This window comes from Bactrocera dorsalis, chromosome 3 (genome assembly GCF_023373825.1).
Source record: "Bactrocera dorsalis isolate Fly_Bdor chromosome 3, ASM2337382v1, whole genome shotgun sequence".
Classification (NCBI taxonomy): domain Eukaryota; kingdom Metazoa; phylum Arthropoda; class Insecta; order Diptera; family Tephritidae; genus Bactrocera; species Bactrocera dorsalis.
The window spans coordinates 25,748,498-25,770,037 of record NC_064305.1 but is presented as its reverse complement, the minus strand read 5'-3'; the positions used below and the strand labels follow the sequence as shown (position 1 = coordinate 25,770,037).

Genomic DNA, 21,540 nt, shown 5'->3' with positions numbered 1-21,540 from the left:
TTACTTAGTAGGGAAGCTGTTTCCTGTGTGAGGGCGTGCGAAACCGTTTCAGCAAACGTTCTTTTTGGCAATGCATATGTGGCGCGTTTGGTGTCCACATCACGAATTCCATTTATGAAACATTGAATTTTTACCCTCTCAATGTAATCCACAGGTGCATCTGCATTTGCCAAATGAGCCAGTCGTTCTATTTCAGTTGCGAACTCTTGCAATGACTCGTTCATTTTCTGACCCCTATTTTGCAGTTCGATCTGGTATATTTGTTTCCGGTGCTCACTACCATATCGTCTTTCTATCGCACTCATCAATGCCTCATAGTTGTCCCGTTCACAGTCTGGAATAGTCTGAAGGATTTCTGCCGCAGGTCCTTTCAATGATACAAACAAGGACGCCACTTTGTCCGCTGCATTCCAGTTATTGGCCAATGCTGTCTTTTCAAACTGAAGTTTGAAAATTTGAAATGGAATACTTCCATCGAATGTGGGTGCCTTCAATCTTGGATTATTTGTTGATGGTGCAGGGCCATGCAGTTGCAGTTCTCGCATCCGATTACTCAAATGAAGAACTTCTGATTTCAAATTTTCTTCGTCATTTTTTAAAGTGCTTAATTCGTCTTCAAATTTTGAAAATTTCTCTTGCACTTGTTTTTGTAGTTGTGTAGTATTTTCCGTAATCTGTTGTACCAAACGATTTTCTAACTGCGTATTATTTTCAGTCATTTGTTGTGTAAGGCGAGACTCTAGCTGTGATGTATTTTCAGCTATTTGCGTCATTTGCTGTGCCAGACGATTTTCTGTTTGCACTGCATTTTCTGTATTTTCAGCTATTTGCTGTGCCAGACGATTTTCTGTTTGCACTGCATTTTCTGTATTTTCAGCTATTTGCTGTGCCAGACGATTTTCTATTTGCTTAATAGCCACTAACAGCAAGTTCATGTCCACACTTGATGATGTTCGTTGTTCTTCTACTTTTTCTTCTACCTTTGTAGAAGTTTCTGGCCCAACAAATTCGAACTCGTCCACATTAATTCCATCCGCTTCCATTGCTTCACGTAATCGTGCCTGCAGATCCGCCTTTTGCCCACTTATCGGCAAATTACGCTCCTCCAGTTCCTTTTTTAATTGCTGAATTCTCAATTCTCCGAATTTAACCATCTTGAATTTGGATTATTTGACAATCCCACTTCTGACACCAATTGTTACGAATTTACTCTTGCTAGTTCACTTTGTTAGGCCCGCATCCCTGGATTGACAAATAAAACCAACACTGTTTAATCCAATTCAACAACCCCCCACTTCACAACTCGTCTACACTATAACAGTTTACTCTTAGCACTGATTGATTACGTTGGCACTGCCACGGCTTATATAGCCACGCACTTCTCGCTGATGCCGACGTGTCCTTCTAGAATATCGCGTCTGGAAATTACCAGAACATACGGCTATAGCCACGCACTTCTCGCTGATGCCGACGTGTCCTTCTAGAATATCGCGTCTGGAAATTACCAGAACATACGGCTATACGGCGCCAGACGCAAGCAGACAGTCGCGGCGCCAGACTCAGCAATTGTTTAACTAGACGAGCAGACAGTGTGGCGCCAGATGTCTACAACAAGACAAATGCTATTCCATATACCTACAGCTATTGTTCATAATCAGGGATGCATATAGTAATACAAATACAACTTAATACTACTTTTTGTAACAATATATTTGTATGTATGTGGTATGTGAGTGACATCCTAAAGTGTTCTCGTTAATATTCGATTTGAATTTATTGAAAAAACTGATATTAAATGGATTATTAAGTTAATTTGTAATAACTACTGGTATTTTTATCATTATTTGAGATTAACTAAAATTTTTGCGTTTGATATAAATCCAAGTTCTAATATAGTACGAGAAACCTAATTGAAGGTACAAATTCAAATATACACGTACACTTTATGTCAATATATGTATAACTATAAGAGCATATCCAAAGACACAACATTTCGGGGATCAGATTGCATCCTGACGATAAAGTTTTATTTGATAATATGAAAATAATGTCTGACGACAGTCACCTTTATACTATGGTTTATCCATTTCTTAACGTTTTTCTTGATTATTTTTATCTATGCAGCCACAACTTTCAATTTTTCGCATCTGTTCAATAAATAAAAATGCACTCATTTTATATATACCAAATTAAAGTAATACAACTTTTATTCATTAATTTAGTGGCAAAAATTTAACACTACCGCAATTAGTTATTATAAACTATGAAATATTTACTAATAAAATATAATAATCACTTTTGTTTACAATAATTTTTATATTTTGTTTATACATGCTTGGGACCGTATAAATAAAAAACAAAATTTTAATAGTTATTGTTATTGCAAAATTTTCGACTAATAGCTCAGTTTTTTTGGGTACAGAAACTAAAATGTGACAAAAGGAAGACTGCTTAAATGTAATAAACTATACTCATACCACAAATACACCTTTATCTTTTTATATTCTACATAGTATTTAGATTCCCGTTAGTATGGCTAACAATTTTGCCTTGGAATGAAGAGCAATTATGGATATCAACGAATTTATAAAATTATAATCAGTGTCGAGAAAATATTCTTCATTCAACAGAGTGTCTACTTCTCTATGCATTTCAGCTATATTCAAACTGTTAGTTTGCATTGGTTTATGGCAGACAACGGTGAGTTTGCAATTATTTAGATTAGATTATAGTAGGCAGTCGCCATTTACACTCAAAGCTTTTCTAGCGTAATATCTCTACGTAAGATTCTCGCTTAAATACGTATATCGTGTACAACTATTGCTCTTAAATTGAAAAACCTATAGAGATTTAGCTGATTAATTGATCATTACCACAATTGTTCTCTATTTCTCATTATAATATTTATCAATTTTTAATGGAAAATATTTGCGCCAATTTAATGGCTTGGTTTTTCAAATACGCATAGCCGGCTTTGCCCGCCATTTTAATGGTTTCAGTTTTATTCAAAGTTGTTTGCTGTATATGGCTCGTTCCAGCGGTAGACACTGATTCGCTGGCATTGCCATTCGATGCACCATTAGTAGCACTCGCTGAAGCAGCATTGTTAGGAAACATATTTCGCAGTACATAATTGAACCCGATCGCGGCTTTATTGCAATTAGACTTGAAACGTTCAATGCCAAATGCGCGTATAGCACGTGAAAACCCAAATACTTGTGAAGTAACGGAGGCACGTCTTACAGCCAAAGTTCGCCCATCTTTCTGCTCGCTATATTCGACTATTTCATCGACTTTCTGTAAATAGAAAAGCATTATATATTATTACATCATAATGCAATTAGGGCGTGTGAACAAGTGGCGAAAAAAAGAAAATGTTTTGAATGCATGAATTATGGAATTGGTTCATTGGGAAATGTACACATCAATTAGTTTTCATTATAATAAACAATAACGCATTGTGCTAAATAAGCTTTTTCATTCTTATGTTGCTGTAAAAAAATAAATTGATCTTGAACAGTTGTTACTATTTTTGGAGTACTACTCATTTCGAATATTTGTATTGTTTTCTTATAGCCGTGAAAGATCAAATTAATAATTTAACTAAAAGTACTTCCCTTTTCTCGTTTATGTGAATATTCAAACAAAACAATTCTACCGTAGATTAAATAAGCATACAAAAAATTTAAATCAATTTCAATGTTAAAAGAAGGCAAACATAAAAATAAAACAATTATACAAAATATCAAACCTATTCGATCTATTAGAAGAGGCTTAAGAACCGGTTCATAAAGAAGTAAACAAATAACAAAAAAAGAAAAAGAAAAAACGTACTAAGAAAAATACTACATATATTGGGGCTTTGTTGGCGCATCGCTAGTGGTAGTTAAGTGATAATAATAAGATGGATATTTATAAATAAATTACCTTTTGCACTTACCATTATCTTTTTGAATCCAATATTCCGCGTGAAGGTAACTAGGGTTTTATTTTTCGGATCTAAAATCGAATCCTCAACAATTCTCACTGGTGCATTATTATAAAAACGTTTACCCCATTTTGGCACTGGATTTGTTTTGGATAGTAAACGGCGAGAATATAATTTACCATCACGTACCTCACGCTCTATTGTGTCTTCCGTAAGAACATGTGTACTGTAATTTCAGTTTTATATATAGTATATTTATATCTATATGTATATCAGCTTATTTTACTAACCTTGAGGGATTGGGATAGCGATTCCAGTAGGCTTGTACGACCTGCTTCCAACTGTAATCAAATACTGTCTCAGTTGTACATTGCGACGCAGTAACCATGATTCAACATTTGCAATCAAACCCGAGAGATAAAATTTATTTTACTTTTGTAAATGGCAGCTATAAAATGTTTACTCCGGTTATCCCAGGAATACTATCAGATTAATTTATATCAACGAATAAATTTTATTATAATAATTGCTTATCAGTAGGCCTCAGTGGACACTTATACTTGTTACTACTACGCGTTGATTTTTTCTTTACTAATTTCTTGGGTGTCGTCACACTTGGTGTATATTCTCAAATGCAATGTTTCAGCAGCTGCCTCTTCGGCCAACAAAACAAAATTGCTATTTTCAAATTAAAAGTAAAAGTGCAATGCTATGTAGTATTAGTCGGCCGGCAAATAAGTGGGTGTGTGCTACGCACGTTTTAATGTTTCTACACACAGCCCTGAACTAAAAACAATTTTGTTGATTTTACTTTTTTTCTCGAGTAGAGAAGTTAAATATAGACGTCGCACTGTTAACAGACGAATAGAGAAAAAGAGAATGGTATCAATTGAATATTTAACTAGAGGCAATGCAGTTGTAGCAATTATATCTAGTTGATCTTACCTACCATGTGTAATAACTCTAGCAGCGAAATATGTATTTGTAGATCGCGCGATCCACAATTTGTTCTATGGAATCACCAGCAATTCAAGTTTTACAAGTAACTCTTACACAATATTGACCCACTGTACAATTGTTCGATTTTTTGTCGATAAAATTTTGTATATGTTTACAGCTGTTTTTTTTTTCTTTTACAACAATGATATTTAACACCAATTATTAGAAATTTCCGAAATTTCATTTATTTATTTTTTATCACTTCCTCATTTCTTCATCCTTTGTTTGCATTTTTATCCTTTACCTTTCACAAAACCAACCAACGGCTGCTGCTATACTATTTCCAATCAGAATGAAAACGTGCAATATCACACATTCTTCACAATAACCAAATGAAAGAAAGACATAAAATATATAAAAAAGAATGCAAACACTAAAACAGTAGAGTGAATGCGACAACTACTTATATACTTCATAATTAATTTTTTTTAATGGGTTTTAATGATGCCGTATTGCAAAAATATTACCTATATTTTTTTTTCATCGTTTGTGGAAAAATAAAAAGTAATAACTTTTTTGAAAGGTTTTGGAATTAGTGTTATGTATATTGTAATAAGTTATAATTTTCTCTGATACAAAATTATGCACGATTTTATTATATTAAGTTAGTACTTCAAAAATTTTAATATTAATATACATATTTTTTATTTCGGGTCCATCATAAAATATTAAAAATTTATTCTAATTTAAATAATTTGTTATGTAGTAGTTTAATTTATTTGCCAAGCAACAATTAGGTAACTGTTTTAGCGCCATCTATTGGCCAATAACTTCAAAGTAGAATAAAATAACGGGTAAACTAATTGCGAGAATTTGATTATGTGCACACAAATTTAAGATTATTTTATTCAAATTATACAGATATTAATATTAGAAATTTTCATAATAAAATACTTTATACAATACATGTCAAAATTAAATTAATCCACCATACCATAAAGTGGGGAATTGTAGTTTTCTTTTTCTGCCTTCTATTAAATTTAATAGAAACGGAATTGTAGCATCTTAAAAGGGTGATAATTTTATTCAAATGTAACTTATATGCCGTAGGGTCGTTGTTATTGTTAGAAAATAAATGATGTACACACTATTTAACATTATTTAATTAATTCGCGACACAGACAGAGTGATTACAATTAAATTGTATTAATATTTTTGTGTTTTCCTTAATAAAATACAATAAAAGTAATAGCTTGACTATCAACAAACAAGTTAAATTGGCTGCTCTGTGTGTACAAACTATTCAGTGTTACTGCAGCACATATAAATTTTGAAAATTTGTATTTATTTTTGTATTAGCTGCTTCAGCGGTCTTGTGAAATCAGCAGCTGTTTCAGCAAACACAAGTAAGTTATACAAAAAAACATCGATTTTCTTGTTATTTATGTATTTCTCCTTTTCAAAAATTAATTTATCAACTGTCTATTGCTTCTTAAAGCCGAGCATAGTTCTTGGTGCCGCCTTTCATACAATTCAGATGCATTATACGTATAGTAAATATGTATATGTACATATATACATGTATATGTATTTATATAAATTTGTCGGTTTGCATAGAAAGTTTTTATTTATTGCAGCGCAAGCAAATAGGCAACCGGCAAACAGCTACATAAGTGTGTCTTCCGCAATTATTTAATTATTTACATATTTTTGTTTGGTATATTTCTTTGTACATTCACTAAACACTTACTTACTTTTTCTTTTGCTATGTTTTTCCAAGCCTGCCAACCTAATTGGAAAATTACGCTTTCCATTCCATTCAGTTGTTGAGTGGCTTTTTCCGAGCTTTGTTTATAGAAAAGTGAAAACCTAACGGTAAAGTTCGTATATAGTACGTATATACATATATATATTTTGTTTAAACTTAACTTCTGTTGCAATAATAAGCATTAAAAAACGTAAGTGTCAAAAATATAAGTCACCTATTATTTTTCCTTACATGGATTATTTGAATTAATGCATAAATGTGTGCACTTATTAAATTAACTGAATGCTAATTTTTTATATCTTTACTATATGTATATTCGTCAAAAAAAAAAAAAACAGAAAAATCAAAGCAAATTTAATTTGTACTTAAAAAAGACGTTTAAAATGGTAAATGCAACAAAAAAAATAAAATCAGCTGGAGGATTAAATGCTCTTTATACGACAGTGCACAATGCTATTGAAGACTTTTAAGTGCCCTTTTTACCTTGCCTACATAAATATAGAATAGATACATATACATATATACATATATAAGTTTACGTGGATTAGTTTGTATGCGTTGAACTATTATATGATTTCAAGGTCGATGTAGTGAAGTGATTTTGCCTTTGAGGCTGCAAACCCCGTGTTTTTATATACAATAGTACTTTCAATAAATTTTTACCAAATAAAACACAACTTATGAAGAAATTTTGCTCAACAACCCAATTCCTGCTTTCACAAAAAAGTCAAACTCTTGCAAATTGAGATGAATTTATAGCAATATATAACGAACTCAAGAAATTTTTTAATTGGACATCGAAAAAACTGAAAACATACGAATACTAAAAATCAAATTTTACTTCTAACTTGAGTTAAGCAGTACTTACAAACAAAATAATTCATAGAAATATATTTTTTCAAATTTTCTATATATTTCGAATATTACAATACTTAAGCTCTGTTTAACTCACATTTCAATGCCTAGGCTTTCACTTACTAAGAGAAGTTGCTTTCATTTATGTGAACTAAGAGAGAGGAAGGTATTTATGTGCTTTGAAGAAATCCACATGTCTTCAACGCCATCTATTTTGTAACTGCTTTGTTAGATTTCGGTAATATCTTCTATGTCTATTTAGAAGGTTATGTCACCTATTGTCCTTTCTAAAACGAAATTTGAAACTTAAGGTCCGAAGTACCCGTAGAGGCCGAAAAAATACTCTTTCGCGTTTTATTTTTAGAAAAATAAAAGGGGTACACATGAAACGAATACCAGATAAAGTTTGGACTATATTTAAATATAAAAAATTTTAAACGAGTATTGTTTGTTCCCAAATTGTCGTGGCTGATATCGAAATTGACGTAAAAGATCCTGAAATCAAACATTATTTAACTCGAGAGAACTTTTTATTTTAGAGAGACTATAAAGAACATTCAGAAACATTAGCCATTAATTGAGGCCTTAAACAACTTCTCGGTATTTCTGCATATTTTTTGTTTATTTTCGCGCTAAAAATTGTCTAAAAATATTTTTTTAATCTGTTCGTAGTTTCGAGTAGTTTTATATGCTCTTTAGCATTAGAGCTGGATGAAGAAAATCGCTTTACCTTTTTCGCGTGATCCCGTACGCCAATTTGAAAACTATGGTTTCGAGAAAATGCCGTTTAAAGTTTACGGTGAAAGATCGGCCGACTGGGCGCCAACCACTTACAAGTGACATAAGTATCTTCTACAGTTTTTTAGATCGGCTTTTGAAATTCGTCAATAATATTCTTATGTTGTCGATTAAGACAAAAAAGAAAACGATTTTTAAAACGTCTATTGTTACATCCCCCTTAATCCCAGCAGATTACAGTCCCCATTTTATATCAAAGAGAGCTTATTAAGGATCTAAATATGATCTTAATATTTTTCGCATTCTAAATAATTTTTCCGTCAAAATGTATACTGAACCACCTGAAGATTATACGACACCTGACTCTGGATTCCGCTAAGCTAACTTCTTAAATATTATTTCTTTATAAACTCTTCTATTCCCTAAACAGTGGTTTTCTAATGACATCCACAGAATTAACTCCGCATAAAGAACGATTATTTCGATTTCCTCTGTTCTCATATACGCGGTTTAAGTACAGAAATTATTTTTTAACTTCTATATTACTATTCTATTACTAGAATCACCCTAGTATTTACACGATTTCCTATTCGATATGTATAATTTCATTAGCATAAGTATAATTATAATCCTCTAGCGATATTGATAATAAAAACGCAAACTTGTGTTGCCACTCAAATTTGCAAATAGTTGAGAGCGCCAACAACTGACGCGCCGAGAGCAAAAAGTGAAATGACAGGATATACAAGTTGGCAAATTACTTGTCAGACACGGCGGCAGTCACTCGTTGCAACTAAAGCAGTAGACTAGATATATTTAGTGAAGAACTCAAAAAATCTGTACCACAAAGAATACCGCCGACTGCAGAAAATTTACCATAGAATAGAATGTACAATATTTGTGGAAAATAGCTTTCCGTGTTTTAACAAATTCGTGTGTGAAGCGATGTGTTTAATCTAAAGTTGTGATTCCTTGTTGTGTTTTGTGCTGTGATAGCGCGGTAATAATTAATGCGAGTGAATGAAGTGTATTTGTGTAGTAAAATCGTAGGTATATATAGAAAAATAAATAAATAAGCAGCAAAGCAAATATCGATTATAAGCAAAAAATATGAGATTCGTGCAACGATATATGTGGTTCAGTTATGACCGGTAGCAAGCTCTGCAACAACAAAAATTCTGTTCAACTGGCGATTTTAAAGTGTGTAAAAATAAAAATGTATAAAAAATAGTATTAGTGAATTTAATTTTAATGTTTTTTTTAATATTTACATATGTACATACAATGCAAATATGCATATTTTGTTTGACTTAATACATACAAATAATATACGATAAGCTAATAAATCAATATTATTTAAATAATATTGTACCCTAATATTATCTGCATATATGTATGGATGTGTGTATTCATACACATATATCTGCCGCTAACAAAATAACAAAATGCCGCCATAACTGAAGGCAGAAAAACACCGTTTGTTGTGCATGGCCCAGACGCACCTAATCACCATACATGCACAACATATGTACATATGTGTACATATAAACACATCCACTATTATGTACAGATTCGTATTTAGCTATGCATATAGTATGTACAATTTCATTGCAGCGAAGCAATTTATAGTTAATTATTATTACTAATGTAATTAATACTTTATTGATATGGAGGGTTGTCATTCTGTGCATTGAAATGTTCAAAAGCTACCTGCCACAATTTAGTAAAGTGAACATTGCATAGTATATACATATAAAAATACGCTGTTTCCATATTTCCCCCAATAATAATAAACTGCAGTATACATAGTAGTATATATTTATAAGTAGAGCTATTAAGTAGGCATAGAGAGATTACTTACTTACAAGAAGATCACACGTGTTTTGTTGGTTGAAATTAAACAAATCGGAAAAGGCCGCCAATGCAGAAAGTAGTACTAAGGACATAGTGGTGTTGGATCAGGCAAGCTTATTTGTTAAAAAAAAATTATATACATATATGTATATATTTTTTTTAATTTTCACTTATAAAACGCCAAAAAAGACATGGGAATTTGATTTTTATCACTTGAGGATCCTCTGTATAATTTTTAAAAACAAATCGGAGTGGTGTCTTAATCGAAAATATTATCGTAAGATTATTGCCACTGTCTTTTGGCACAATTTAAATATTCTTATTTTATAAGAATTAGAAAACTGGACACGTTGCTTGTTAAAAAAATAGATTCTATGCTTATTTCCAAGAATAATTTTTCAATATGAACAACAACGATGATCTCAAGTAAAATCATGTTTAGAATTGTATTTAATTTTCCTGAATTGTTCCAAAATATAGCTTACAAAAAAGTAAAAGAGACAGTTAATGAAGGATCAACATAAAACTCTATTGTTTATACATCTCTGCCAAAAATAATACTTTTTTACTGTTTATTACTTTATTGGGCTTATCTTTGTTTTATGTATTTGATTATAACCTTAGCGTGTCCCCTTATCAACATACCAATTGAGTTTAGGTGTTTTGGCAAATAACCGTCTTTTGGACATGGCAATTTGCCAGTGACAATCACTTGTTTGTATTTTTGCCACATAACTGTTCACATCATTAGCATCAGCAGCGGCTTTAGTTGTTCGAGAAAGTAAAATCAGAACAGTGAAAAAATATAATGATTGAATTATAAGTCTTACCGCTGCTGTTGAACAATGTTGAAAAACTATTTTTGTTTTTAATCAAACATAATACATTTTTACCAATTTCAGAGGTAATAAAATAATAAAGTCTCCAAAACGTGGCTGTAAATAATAGTCGTCACTTCAATAAAATTTCTTGTTATCCCCACGCAGCTCTATATTTAATTATAGAAAGTACTCCGGGCCACCAGGGCGTATGAGTAATCTATGATTACACTGTAAAATCATCCAACAACACATTTATGTTATTTATAGATGTGGCATCCTAGTGTTGGTAATAATTTTTCTTTTAAAAAGAACAAACAACTACATGCACTTATAAATAATCGTACACATACATATTAACCAAATTGGGTACCATACATTTGTGTACGTACATGTGTGGCTATACAATATTTACATTTATGTCTTAATTTCTTATGACGAAAGCGATTTTATTTTTATTATTAGCAGGCGTTTCAATATCCTCACAGACCATTTGGCGCCAAAGCACTGCACCGTGGGTTAGGATTAAGAAAAAAATGCCAAAAATGACAGTAAATCGTAAAATTTATTTGTGTGTATGAGAAGCAATTTTCAATAGAGAAACTATTACTGAATATCCATGCTGGCAGCGAAAGCTTTGGTTTCACTGGCATATTTTATGAACGAAAATCGAGGATCAGGTCCATACACATTTTTGCAAGTTTTCAGCTAAACTTTAGGAGCTTTTCGACATAATTATACCCTACTGCATATGTAATAATCAATATTTTGCTTAATAAGTTTGGTGGTCCTCATCTTGATGAGATGAGAGTTTTTTTTGAACTTTTTTCTAAGTAAAACTTTTGTTATGAATCTTTACCGCTTCTTCGAATACGAACCTACTTGAATACTTTCTTTAACTCATATTAATTTTTGTACAATTTTTAAACTATTTTATGAAAAATGGTTTCCCGTTTTTATTATCTCATATAATTATATTGTCTGTATTTATTTTTACGTTATAGACTGTGATTGAAGACAATTATCAAATCAGCGAAGCAACCAAAAATTAATCTGAAAATTAAAAATTCAACACAAATCGTCCATTTTCTCTACACACGATATTATGGATTGGAGCTGGGCTATTGCCGGTGTCAACGATGAAATACCACGTACAGCCGGACCTGAATGTATCAACTACATGACTAATCGTCGCCGCTGGATTGAATCCACTATTTTAAGCGCAATCTTCATTTATCTAATATGCTGGGCCACAAGACGCATGGATTCGATTATAATGCCACCGCTTAAGGAGATAAATAAGCCACACTCCGCCATAAGACTTACGCTAATGCTATTGATGACCTTCATATTTGGCGTAGAAATGGGCTTTAAATTTGCCAACAAAAATATGATATATGTTTTGAATCCATGCCACATCCAAACTTTGGTCCAGGTATTCTGCATTAATATAGAATTGTTTTATAAATAAAATTTATATTTTATATATGTGTATATATGTATGGTTACAGATCTACCTTTTAGCAGCAAAGCCTAGTAAGACGACCATCGCTTTATTTCGCATACAAATGAATAATTTAAATGGTCCCTTTTTGGCGTTTCTATTCCCGGAAGTAGAATGTCGTACATTACATTTTGAACAGGCAACTTATTGGATTCAGCATGCCTTACTCTATATAATACCGGCTTATATATTAAGAAGTGGTAAGCCCGTACAAAACTGTAATCAGTAATATAATGCTTTCCGCAGAAAATTTGGTCCCTAAATTTTTACATCTTCACAATTTGTGTTTTCTATCATATCGTTTTTAAAAAGCGGGTTTTAGTACAGGTGTTTATAAAGACAAGAAAAAACATTAATTTCGGTTGGCCCAAAACCATAATAACTTCAAAGATGCATTTATTAAAAGGGTAAAAAATAAATCTTCTTGGTGAGGAAAGGACGTTTGCAAAATTTTTGGTAGATGTCTTATATAATTAGGGATTATTTAGCGTATATGTATACGCTACAATTACTATGAAAGTTTGTCCTTTCTATATATGACGTGAGGTGTCTTAAACTTGTTTTTATCATATATAAGTATATCCTGAATTTCTGATTCCTATTTTTTCCAGAAACTAATGTTATTAATTGAAACATATTTCTGATTACTTATCCTTAATCTGATTTAAACATTTCCAGGTGCGTATCAAATTGAGGACTTATTTGATTACAATTGGACTACTATCGGAACTGCTACAATGCTGCTATATCATTTCGCCTTTTTGACCCCTATTTCGATGGTAAGTTGATAATTGTGTTTTCATACAAAACTTTTTCAATAATAATTCTTGATTCAGTTTACTGGCATAAATCTGAGTCATATGTTATGCGCTGCGCTATCAGATCCATTTCAAGGTCAAAATTATCGCATCGCCGCTACGATACATGAAATCTTTCTATGTCCTATTTTGAACAAAACAACTGTACTAATATTTAGCAAACCAACAGTTATGTCTAATGTCAAAAGACTAAGACCCAAATTCGAATTGCCCCTAAATAAGAGCGCCAAAAGCGACAGACGTCTCTCAACAGATAATCCGTTACTCACTACACGTGGGACCCATACACCAGTGCAGCTGTCAAAATCAGTACCAACGACACCCACATCCTTTGCACCAACCACAAACAGTTCACCAATTAGTGAAATTTCATTGGTTGCCGAAATGGCGGCCGCTGTAGCTGCTGGCAGTGGACCTGTCACCATGATGCGACGAATGAAACGAAATTCCATAAATTTACTAACGTCGGACATTGTGGGTGTTGGTCAACTGCGTAATGATGCATACAATAATGCTGATGAGTTGGTAAATGGTGAATATACGTGCGCTACAACTGTTAGTGACGGTAAATCTTTTAAGCCAGCCACAAAAATTGACTAGTATATGTATAACGTTGGATTTTGTCAGATTTTGGTGCATACCCATAAATTTCATTTCATGCTTGTAGTGCTGGTATAGTGATATTAAGTGCGATTAATTTGGCAAGTCAATTGTATTTGAGACTAAACGGCTAAAAAATCAAGCGGTCATGCTTTAATGTACCTGAGTAATCCAGAAGCTGATAATGTCAGTAAATTCAGAGAGGAAATTCAAATTCAAAATTATGGTGGCAATAAATCTTAAATTTTTTTACATATAGCGGCTGTAAGTTATATAAATATAACGAATGCGAGTGGTTGGAGGAATGTAAATACATATACATATGTATAGAACACAGTAACTTAATAAATTTGCATACGCTCTCAAGATACTGTAGACATATGCATACATATGCATGCAAACATACGATTAATTTAATTTTAAATGTAAACTAAGTAACCTACACACATTAATAGTTATTACTCGAAATCTATAATAAATTAAACAGATAATCTTTTTGTCATGCAACCAAAGAGATTACATAAGGAAAAAATTTAAAATTTTTATATACAATTAGGGTTGTTAGAAGACATTGCAAAACAATTACGGAAAATCGGTAAACTTCAAATGCTCATCAAAAATGGTTCTCAATATCGTCACGATGTTGTTAAGCATATAATTTAATAACTACAAAAATCACATACATATGTACATATAACTATATGAATAGTGTTAAGTGAACTTGTATTAATTTTTCTTGCCAATTAATGAAAATGTTAACTATGTATGTAGCTTTCGACTAGTGTCCAACCAAACCGAAAGATGTAGTGAATATATTGAATATATCCTAATTTTCAGACAATTGCATGAAGCAACAAAAAATATCTCAAATATTTAGTACTGGATGCATAAAAGTTGTGATTTCTCAAATGATAATTATTATTTTAAAATATAAACGAAAAATTCGCATTATATATGCCTGATATATCGTAGATAAGTTTAGCTTATCGTGAATTATATTCATAAATGAATAAAAAATATATATGTATATTGTAAAAAAACTTAGTTAAACTAAACTAATACTCAAAATGACTGTAATCTGTTTCCAAAGACATATATATGAATATATTATATTATTACTACTTAAAAAATAAAAAGAAAACAATAAAAACTCATTTTAACAATATATCACTCGTCGTTTCGATAATAATGCGTTATCGGAATGGACCCGTATTTTATTCCGACAAGGGCTGTTGTTGTAGTGTTTTAATAGTGATTTGTGTTCTCGTGGCTGCCATTTTATGCAACGTTGATTCTAAAATTAATTAAATTAATTTTAAAAAAGTTAAAAATTAATAAAGGTTGGCAAAATTTGTTGTTAAATTTAAATAAATTCAACTCTTCTAACGTTAAATGTAATTGACGCCAATATTTTGAATACTTGTTCAAATTATATTCCGTTGCATTAGTTATATTGAATTGATTACATACTTCCCGCAAAAATACTTCATAAAATTAATTACATGCTCAAAAATGTCTCTGTGTTGTTGTGAATATTTCGTTACTGTTGGCAACGCTATATTTGTTTGACATTTGCAAACGCTACAGCTGATACAAAGCAAAGCAAAGAGAATTGTTGTGAATTGAAATTCTAGTTAGAATAGTGATACCATTTATAGTTAACATAACTTTCTAATAAAGGATAATGCTTCCTTTAACACTCGAGTAATACAAAATATACTAATTTTATTTAAGAAAATGTGAAATTATGATTAATGAGCTCATGCAATATATATGTATTTATGTTTACACAATAATTTGTGATTTTCAGACAGTTTGTACATCTGGCAAGCGTGGTTTCTGTTCTTTTCAATTTTGCACGGAACTTGTTCTTGTTAGAATGTTTTCTATGTAACGCGCATGAAAAACTGTAATTTTATATTATTTAGATGATTTCGTTTCGTGGTGATTTATATCTACAACAAATAGTTTAATCAAAATTAAGCTGTAAGTTGCAATCCAAAGATTTTTTACTACAGTGTTGTTTATGAATTTATTAAAAAATTTGCAAAGCAGATGGTGATTAATTGGTTGTCATTGAGTGTCAGTTCTAAATGAATGAATACTTAGAAGCGAAAAGGATCGTGAAAGAAAAAACAAAGTGAATTTATGCACATTCGCAAACAGTGTTTAATAATATAAAATAACTTGTCCTTTAATTGCAATTTCGGTTTATGTTTATCGCAGTTTTTAATGAATGCTAAAAAAAGTTAAACAATACGCCGGGAAGTAGCAGTGCATTTTATGAAAATAGTCATTATGCTGAAAAAATGAAACAAAATTGAAATTGAATAAGGTAAAGGAATCGTCATTTAATGCCACGCATTTGGCTTCGATTTTCTGCATTTGTCTTTTCATTTTTGACTACACTACCTCCCCCTTATGAATACGAATAAAATATGTCTTCTGTGTAATGAAGAACGCATTTTTGAGAGGCATCAAGACAAGTTGATAAAGCAGGTGGGGTAGACGGTAGATATGGGAGCGACACTATCTATAGAAAGGAGCGAACCACATCCATATATATTTACAATGCTTTAAAACAACTAATTCAATAACGTACTGCAGAATATTTCAGCTGGCACTGATTAGGGCGACCGGCAATGCTTATTTGTGATAATTTGATAACAATAGCACGAAATGTAATTGTAAATAAGTTGCGTATAAATGAAAATGAAAACCATAAAAAAAAAATAACAAAGCGAAGTAATTTGTTAATTTATATCGACGAAATGTAAAATTCTAATTGGAACATAGATTAGCAGCTACCAATTTACATGCAAAACATGTTGTGTTTTGAGAAATATTTGTACTGTTTACAAATTGTGAAAAAGAATTTTTGATACTTAACCAATATTTACAGGTTCAATAATTTTCATCATTTGCATGTAAACCATAAAATAATTGCGTAATTATGTATGAAAAGAAAATGTAAGACATAATATAGTGATCAACGATTTGTTAATATAAAAAGTTAAATAAGTGAAAGTAAAGTAATGGAAACGCTTTTAAAAAATTCATAAGAAAGAGCAAATAAAATAAATTATTATTTCTATAATAAAACAAGACGTCAATTGCGTTGCGTGTGTACCAACCGCATGTTGACAAATATGTACATACATATGTATATACATATGTACGGCTTGAACACAAACAACAAAAAGATCGAGGCGATAAACCACCAAACTCGTTCGCAATTGCTTATACAAAAATTCGTCTGCCATCACTCTTTGCAAAGATATATACATTGCAAGCATTGGCGCTTGCAATGTGAATAGGCATGCTGATATAGTGCCGGTAGACGAACAAAACGATATACAAAACTAAAGAACTCACGAATATGCCAGCTGTTGATTCTTCCAAAGCATTTGGTAATTCGATTTCACACGAATACAATAAAACAACAACAACAGCAATGACCACTACATCCGGTGGAGCTGCTAGTTTGGGCAATAACGGCGGGAACGCCGCCCAAAAGCGCTCTTCAACCTCTGATACCTCAGGTCTTCCCGATGCAGTTTCGCATTTCTACTACAAACATGGCCTCTTCCTCTCCAGCTATCCAACATGTGCCACTAGCATCGCTATTATGGCAATATTACTATCGTGGTGAGTAAATGCAAGTATTAGTATTTTTAACTATATGTACATATGTATTTACATAGAAACGAATGTATATAAATCTGTAAATTTACTTAGTTTATAAATAAATGTGTAACAGTAATATATATTTCTTTTAAAGCCGAAAAGTAAAAATGTGAAAAAGTAAAGCAATAACAAAAATATGTATTTAAAAGAGTGTTAACTAAGCGTTTTTAGACAATAAATATTTGTATACCTACATACATATCTTCTTCTTCTTTACTGGCGTAGACACCGCTTACGCGATTATAGCCGAGTCAACAACAGCGCGCCAGTTGTTTCTTCTCTTCGCTACGTGGCGCCAATTGGATATTCCAAGCGAAGCCAGGTCCTTCTACACTTGGTCCTTCCAACGGAGTGGAGGTCTTCCTCTTCCTCTGCTGCCCGCGGCGGGTACTGCATCGAATACATTCAGAGCTGGAGTGTTTTCATCCATCCGGACAATAGACCTAGCCAGCGTAGCCGCTGTCTTTTAATTCGCTGAACTATGTCAATGTCGTGGTATATATCGTACAGCTCATCGTTTCATCGAATGCGATATTCACCGTGGCCAACGTGCAAAGGACCATACATCTTTCGCAGAACTTTTCTCTCGAAAACTCGCAACGTCGACTCATCGGTTGTTGTCATGTCCAAGCCTCTGCACCATATAGCAGGACGGGAATTATGAGCGACTTATAGAGTTTGGCTTTTGTTCGTCGAGAGAGGACTTTACTTTTCAATTGCCTACTCAGTCCGAAGTAGCACCTGTTGGTAACAGTAATCCTGCGTTGGATTTCCAGGCTGACATTGTTGGTGGTGTTAAGGCTGGTTCCTAAATAGACGAAATTATCTACAACTTCAAAGTTATGACTGTCAACAGTGACATGGGAGCCAAGTTGCGAGTGCGACGACTGTTTGTTTGATGACAGGAGATATTTCGTCTTGCCCTCATTCACTGCCAGACCCATACATACATATATGTACATACTATATTTTTAAACCAAGTGAAATACGAAATCAAATTTAATAAATATCTACACATGGCTCATAAGTAGCAAATACTACAAATTATGAAAAAGTGTGTAAATATACATACATACATATGTATGCATTTTCTTTATAATATAATTAAAAAATTTACATGCAAATGTTTTTGTTTCGCCATTCCTACTTAAATATGCATGAGTTTATTATCACTTATTTATCAGAATACAATTGATACTTGTACTGTATGAATGTACGATTCAAATTTAATATCTCGAAAAACTTAAAAGTTTGTTTAAAAAAATGGTCTACATTTTCTATTATTTTCCTAGACTAGTTTCGCACTCAATAAATAAAAGTGCATATTAATATACATATGTATGTATGTATGTATACATATTGATGTGTGTTTTAAGGGTAATTTTAATAAATTTGTTTTATACATACCTATGAATTATAGATATTATAAATAATTATTGGGAAATAGTTAACAAAAACGTAGTAAAATAAGAAGCGTATGATGTCTGTATATTCGTATATATTGCATAAGGTTGTGCATACTGCTGGTGTGTGTATATACATACATATGTATGGGTATGTATGAATATACCCAGCAGATTTTAGGATGATCGTTTGAGACCTCCTGGATTAATCCTTTAGGAAATATCCTATACTCCCTATTACTTCTAATACTCGTGTGTAAATACACGTAAAATTGTATACTCGCTTTTAACATTGCATGTCATTGGAACGCGAGTACTACTTTAAACCTCCTAATGGAGATCTCTATGATTACTGCTATAGGAAATCTCTATCATTACTCCTAAAGGAGATCTCTATAATTACTGATATAGGAGATCTCTATGATAAATCCTATATTATTTTCAACCTGCAATTATTTTAACAAAAACAAAATTTTTATTATTTTAGTTTTTATTAAAGTTTTTTAATTAAATGAATGTACATGAATTATATTATTTTTTTTTATATTATAAGTGTTCCTGTAGATCTGAGCCTTACATTTGAGAAACGCCTTTTTGATCTTTGCCTCAAAATCAGGGTATGAGTAATCATCTTTTAAGGCCTCTAAAAATTAAACTTATTAAAAAAATAGATGACATGAATTGAAATTATGTATTACCGTAAAGAAATTTAATGCATAATTCTTTAATGCAACTTTTTTGTTGGCTCCATCCCAATTCACTTTTAAGAGCAGGGGCTCCGCAATCATTTCATCCAAAATTTTGGATAGGGGTCTCTTTGAAAATTTTTGCTTCAGATACGCCACCTATAATAAACTCAAACTGTTTAGTAACATCAAATGTATTTTTTGTTCCATGTTTTTCTGCCAGGAGGAGGTGTTTCGGGAATTATTGGTGGACACATTGATATTTTCTCCAGGCGGCATGGCTATTACATTAGTATCATCTGGTTGGAAAGATTGTAAGAGCTTATTTTTTGATATAGGCACATTTAAATTTTGTGATTTTAAAATTGCAAGAAGACTATTACATGTGGCCCTTGTTATTCGATTTTCAATTGCCCAAATGGCTAACTGTTTTGAAAGTGGTTCAGCTGGCAAACAAAAATCTTCTATCACTTCTTTCGAGCCTGTACCACTTTCAACTTCTTTAGAGCCTGTATCACTTTCAATTTCATTAACACTTTCCACATCATTTTCATTTTGTGTATTATTATTTTTTTGTTTTTTATATAAATTATTTAATTTTTTATTCACTAGGCGTTTTAAATGCCTTTTAGAGTACATTTAATTATCAATTTAAAATATTTAATACTCAATAGATATAAAACACGTCTGAACGCTTCAAAAAACACAGTTGAAATGAACAATTGCTTGAAGACAAAAATTAACAGTTATTATTTCCCGTTAAATTGTAATTTTTGAATCAAAAGTATGATTTTTAAGCCACGAAAAATTAAAAAATCTCCTTTATTGCTCCTAAAGGAGGACAAAAGGAGGTCAATACTAAAATGTAGTAAAAAAAATCACAATAGAAGTATAAAATCTCCTTTTTTGCTCCTAAAAGATGACAAAAGGAGGTCAACACTAAAATAAAATATAAAAAAACACAATATAAGAACAAAATTAAAAAATCTCCCTTATTGCTCCTAAAAGAGGTCAATAGGAGGACTCCTTCATTCCTCCTTTCAGGAGATCTCGCTTTTAAATCTGCTGGGTATATGTACATATGAACAAATATTTGGTTTCAAGAACGTTTTTATCTATCATGCACAAGTAGTTTAGAACTATTCGTATACGTGCTGGGCCAATTTTGAAATGAATAAATGAAATTGCAAAACACTTGCTCTCATTATAGTAGCAAATTAATGAGTAATATTATGTGATTCCTAAGCATATTATATCTATACATATAAACATTTTAAATACATTTCTAAAATTTAGATTACATCAGCTCTGCTCAATTGGGTCAATAGTGGCAGCAAATTTTTTTTAGTTTTACTTTCTATTTCAAAAAGTAAAATTATTTTATACATATATATTGTAATTCACGTCTACTGTTTTATTTTATTTTTTCTTATATCACATTTTGCACCTTTTTCGCTCGTCATACGCTATTTTTGAATACATACATACCATCATCTAAACAAAACTTGGTAAAGAAAATTAGTTATGTGTGCGCATGAAAAACTTTTAATACCCTTTTACCAGTGATATGGCTGAAAGTGAATCGTTAAAAACATGCAAAGCAAAGTTCATGATTCATACCGAGTTTTAGGTAAAAGTGAATGTAATTTAAGTATAGAATGCAAAAACAGTTGTTTTTTCAAGAGTACTTTAACTCTTTGCAAATAATTCTTTCTCTTTTAAAAAAATACAGTCTGTCAAGTTAGTGCGTGGTCGACTTTACCGACAGTTATTGAAAAATTTGGCTCTAATTCCTTCGCGAGCCGATAGAGGGAAGCTTTGTCCTTGATGCATTGTCAACAAAGGTTCAGTTGTCGTTGATCTTTTGAAAGAGAATCACATTAAACGCCATGAGTGCTAAGTACGCGTCGCGCTACGCATCCACCCGAAAGGTCCCAAAATG

General features: G+C 31.8%; 3 protein-coding genes across 12 annotated transcripts in view; 2 read left to right on the top strand and 1 right to left on the bottom strand.

Annotated features, from left to right (window-relative positions):
- Positions 1-2,173: 2,173 nt before the first annotated feature.
- On the bottom strand, positions 2,174-5,233 carry LOC105222308 (protein preli-like). Of its 4 annotated transcripts, none has more exons than XM_011199569.4 (4): positions 4,878-5,233; positions 4,219-4,376; positions 3,941-4,154; positions 2,174-3,297 (listed from the first exon to the last, which is right to left on the bottom strand). In XM_011199569.4, the coding sequence occupies exons 2-4, from the start codon at positions 4,314-4,316 to the stop codon at positions 2,908-2,910; spliced, it is 702 nt and encodes a 233-aa protein (XP_011197871.1). In that variant the 5' UTR covers positions 4,317-4,376; positions 4,878-5,233; the 3' UTR covers positions 2,174-2,907. The 4 variants fall into 4 exon arrangements, with proteins under 4 accessions (XP_011197871.1, XP_011197870.1, XP_019844575.1 ...); XM_011199568.4 differs by having other exon boundaries at positions 4,219-4,778; positions 4,874-5,232; XM_019989016.3 differs by having other exon boundaries at positions 4,219-4,778; positions 4,878-5,232.
- Positions 5,234-6,666: 1,433 nt separating this feature from the next.
- Positions 6,667-14,987, top strand: LOC105222306 (transmembrane protein 164). 4 transcript variants are annotated; one of them, XM_011199561.4, is made up of 5 exons: positions 6,667-6,825; positions 11,905-12,335; positions 12,412-12,604; positions 13,083-13,183; positions 13,241-14,987. In XM_011199561.4, the coding sequence occupies exons 2-5, from the start codon at positions 12,006-12,008 to the stop codon at positions 13,820-13,822; spliced, it is 1,206 nt and encodes a 401-aa protein (XP_011197863.2). In that variant the 5' UTR covers positions 6,667-6,825; positions 11,905-12,005; the 3' UTR covers positions 13,823-14,987. The 4 variants fall into 4 exon arrangements, with proteins under 4 accessions (XP_011197863.2, XP_029404563.2, XP_029404561.2 ...); XM_029548703.2 differs by having other exon boundaries at positions 6,724-6,742; XM_029548701.2 differs by lacking the exon at positions 6,667-6,825 and adding an exon at positions 8,987-9,278.
- Positions 14,988-15,413: 426 nt separating this feature from the next.
- Positions 15,414-21,540, top strand: part of LOC105222310 (sterol regulatory element-binding protein cleavage-activating protein) — a 45,712-nt gene continuing 39,585 nt past the window's right edge. Inside the window, exons 1-2 of one of the 4 annotated variants that reach the window (XM_011199572.4) lie at positions 15,414-15,526; positions 16,725-17,470. In XM_011199572.4, coding sequence (XP_011197874.2) covers positions 17,202-17,470 — 269 coding nt within the window. In that variant the 5' untranslated portion in view covers positions 15,414-15,526; positions 16,725-17,201. Of the gene's footprint in view, positions 15,527-15,582; positions 17,471-21,540 lie in introns of those variants that run through there. The other 3 variants (XM_011199573.4, XM_019989009.3, XM_019989011.3) reach the window with 3 other exon arrangements.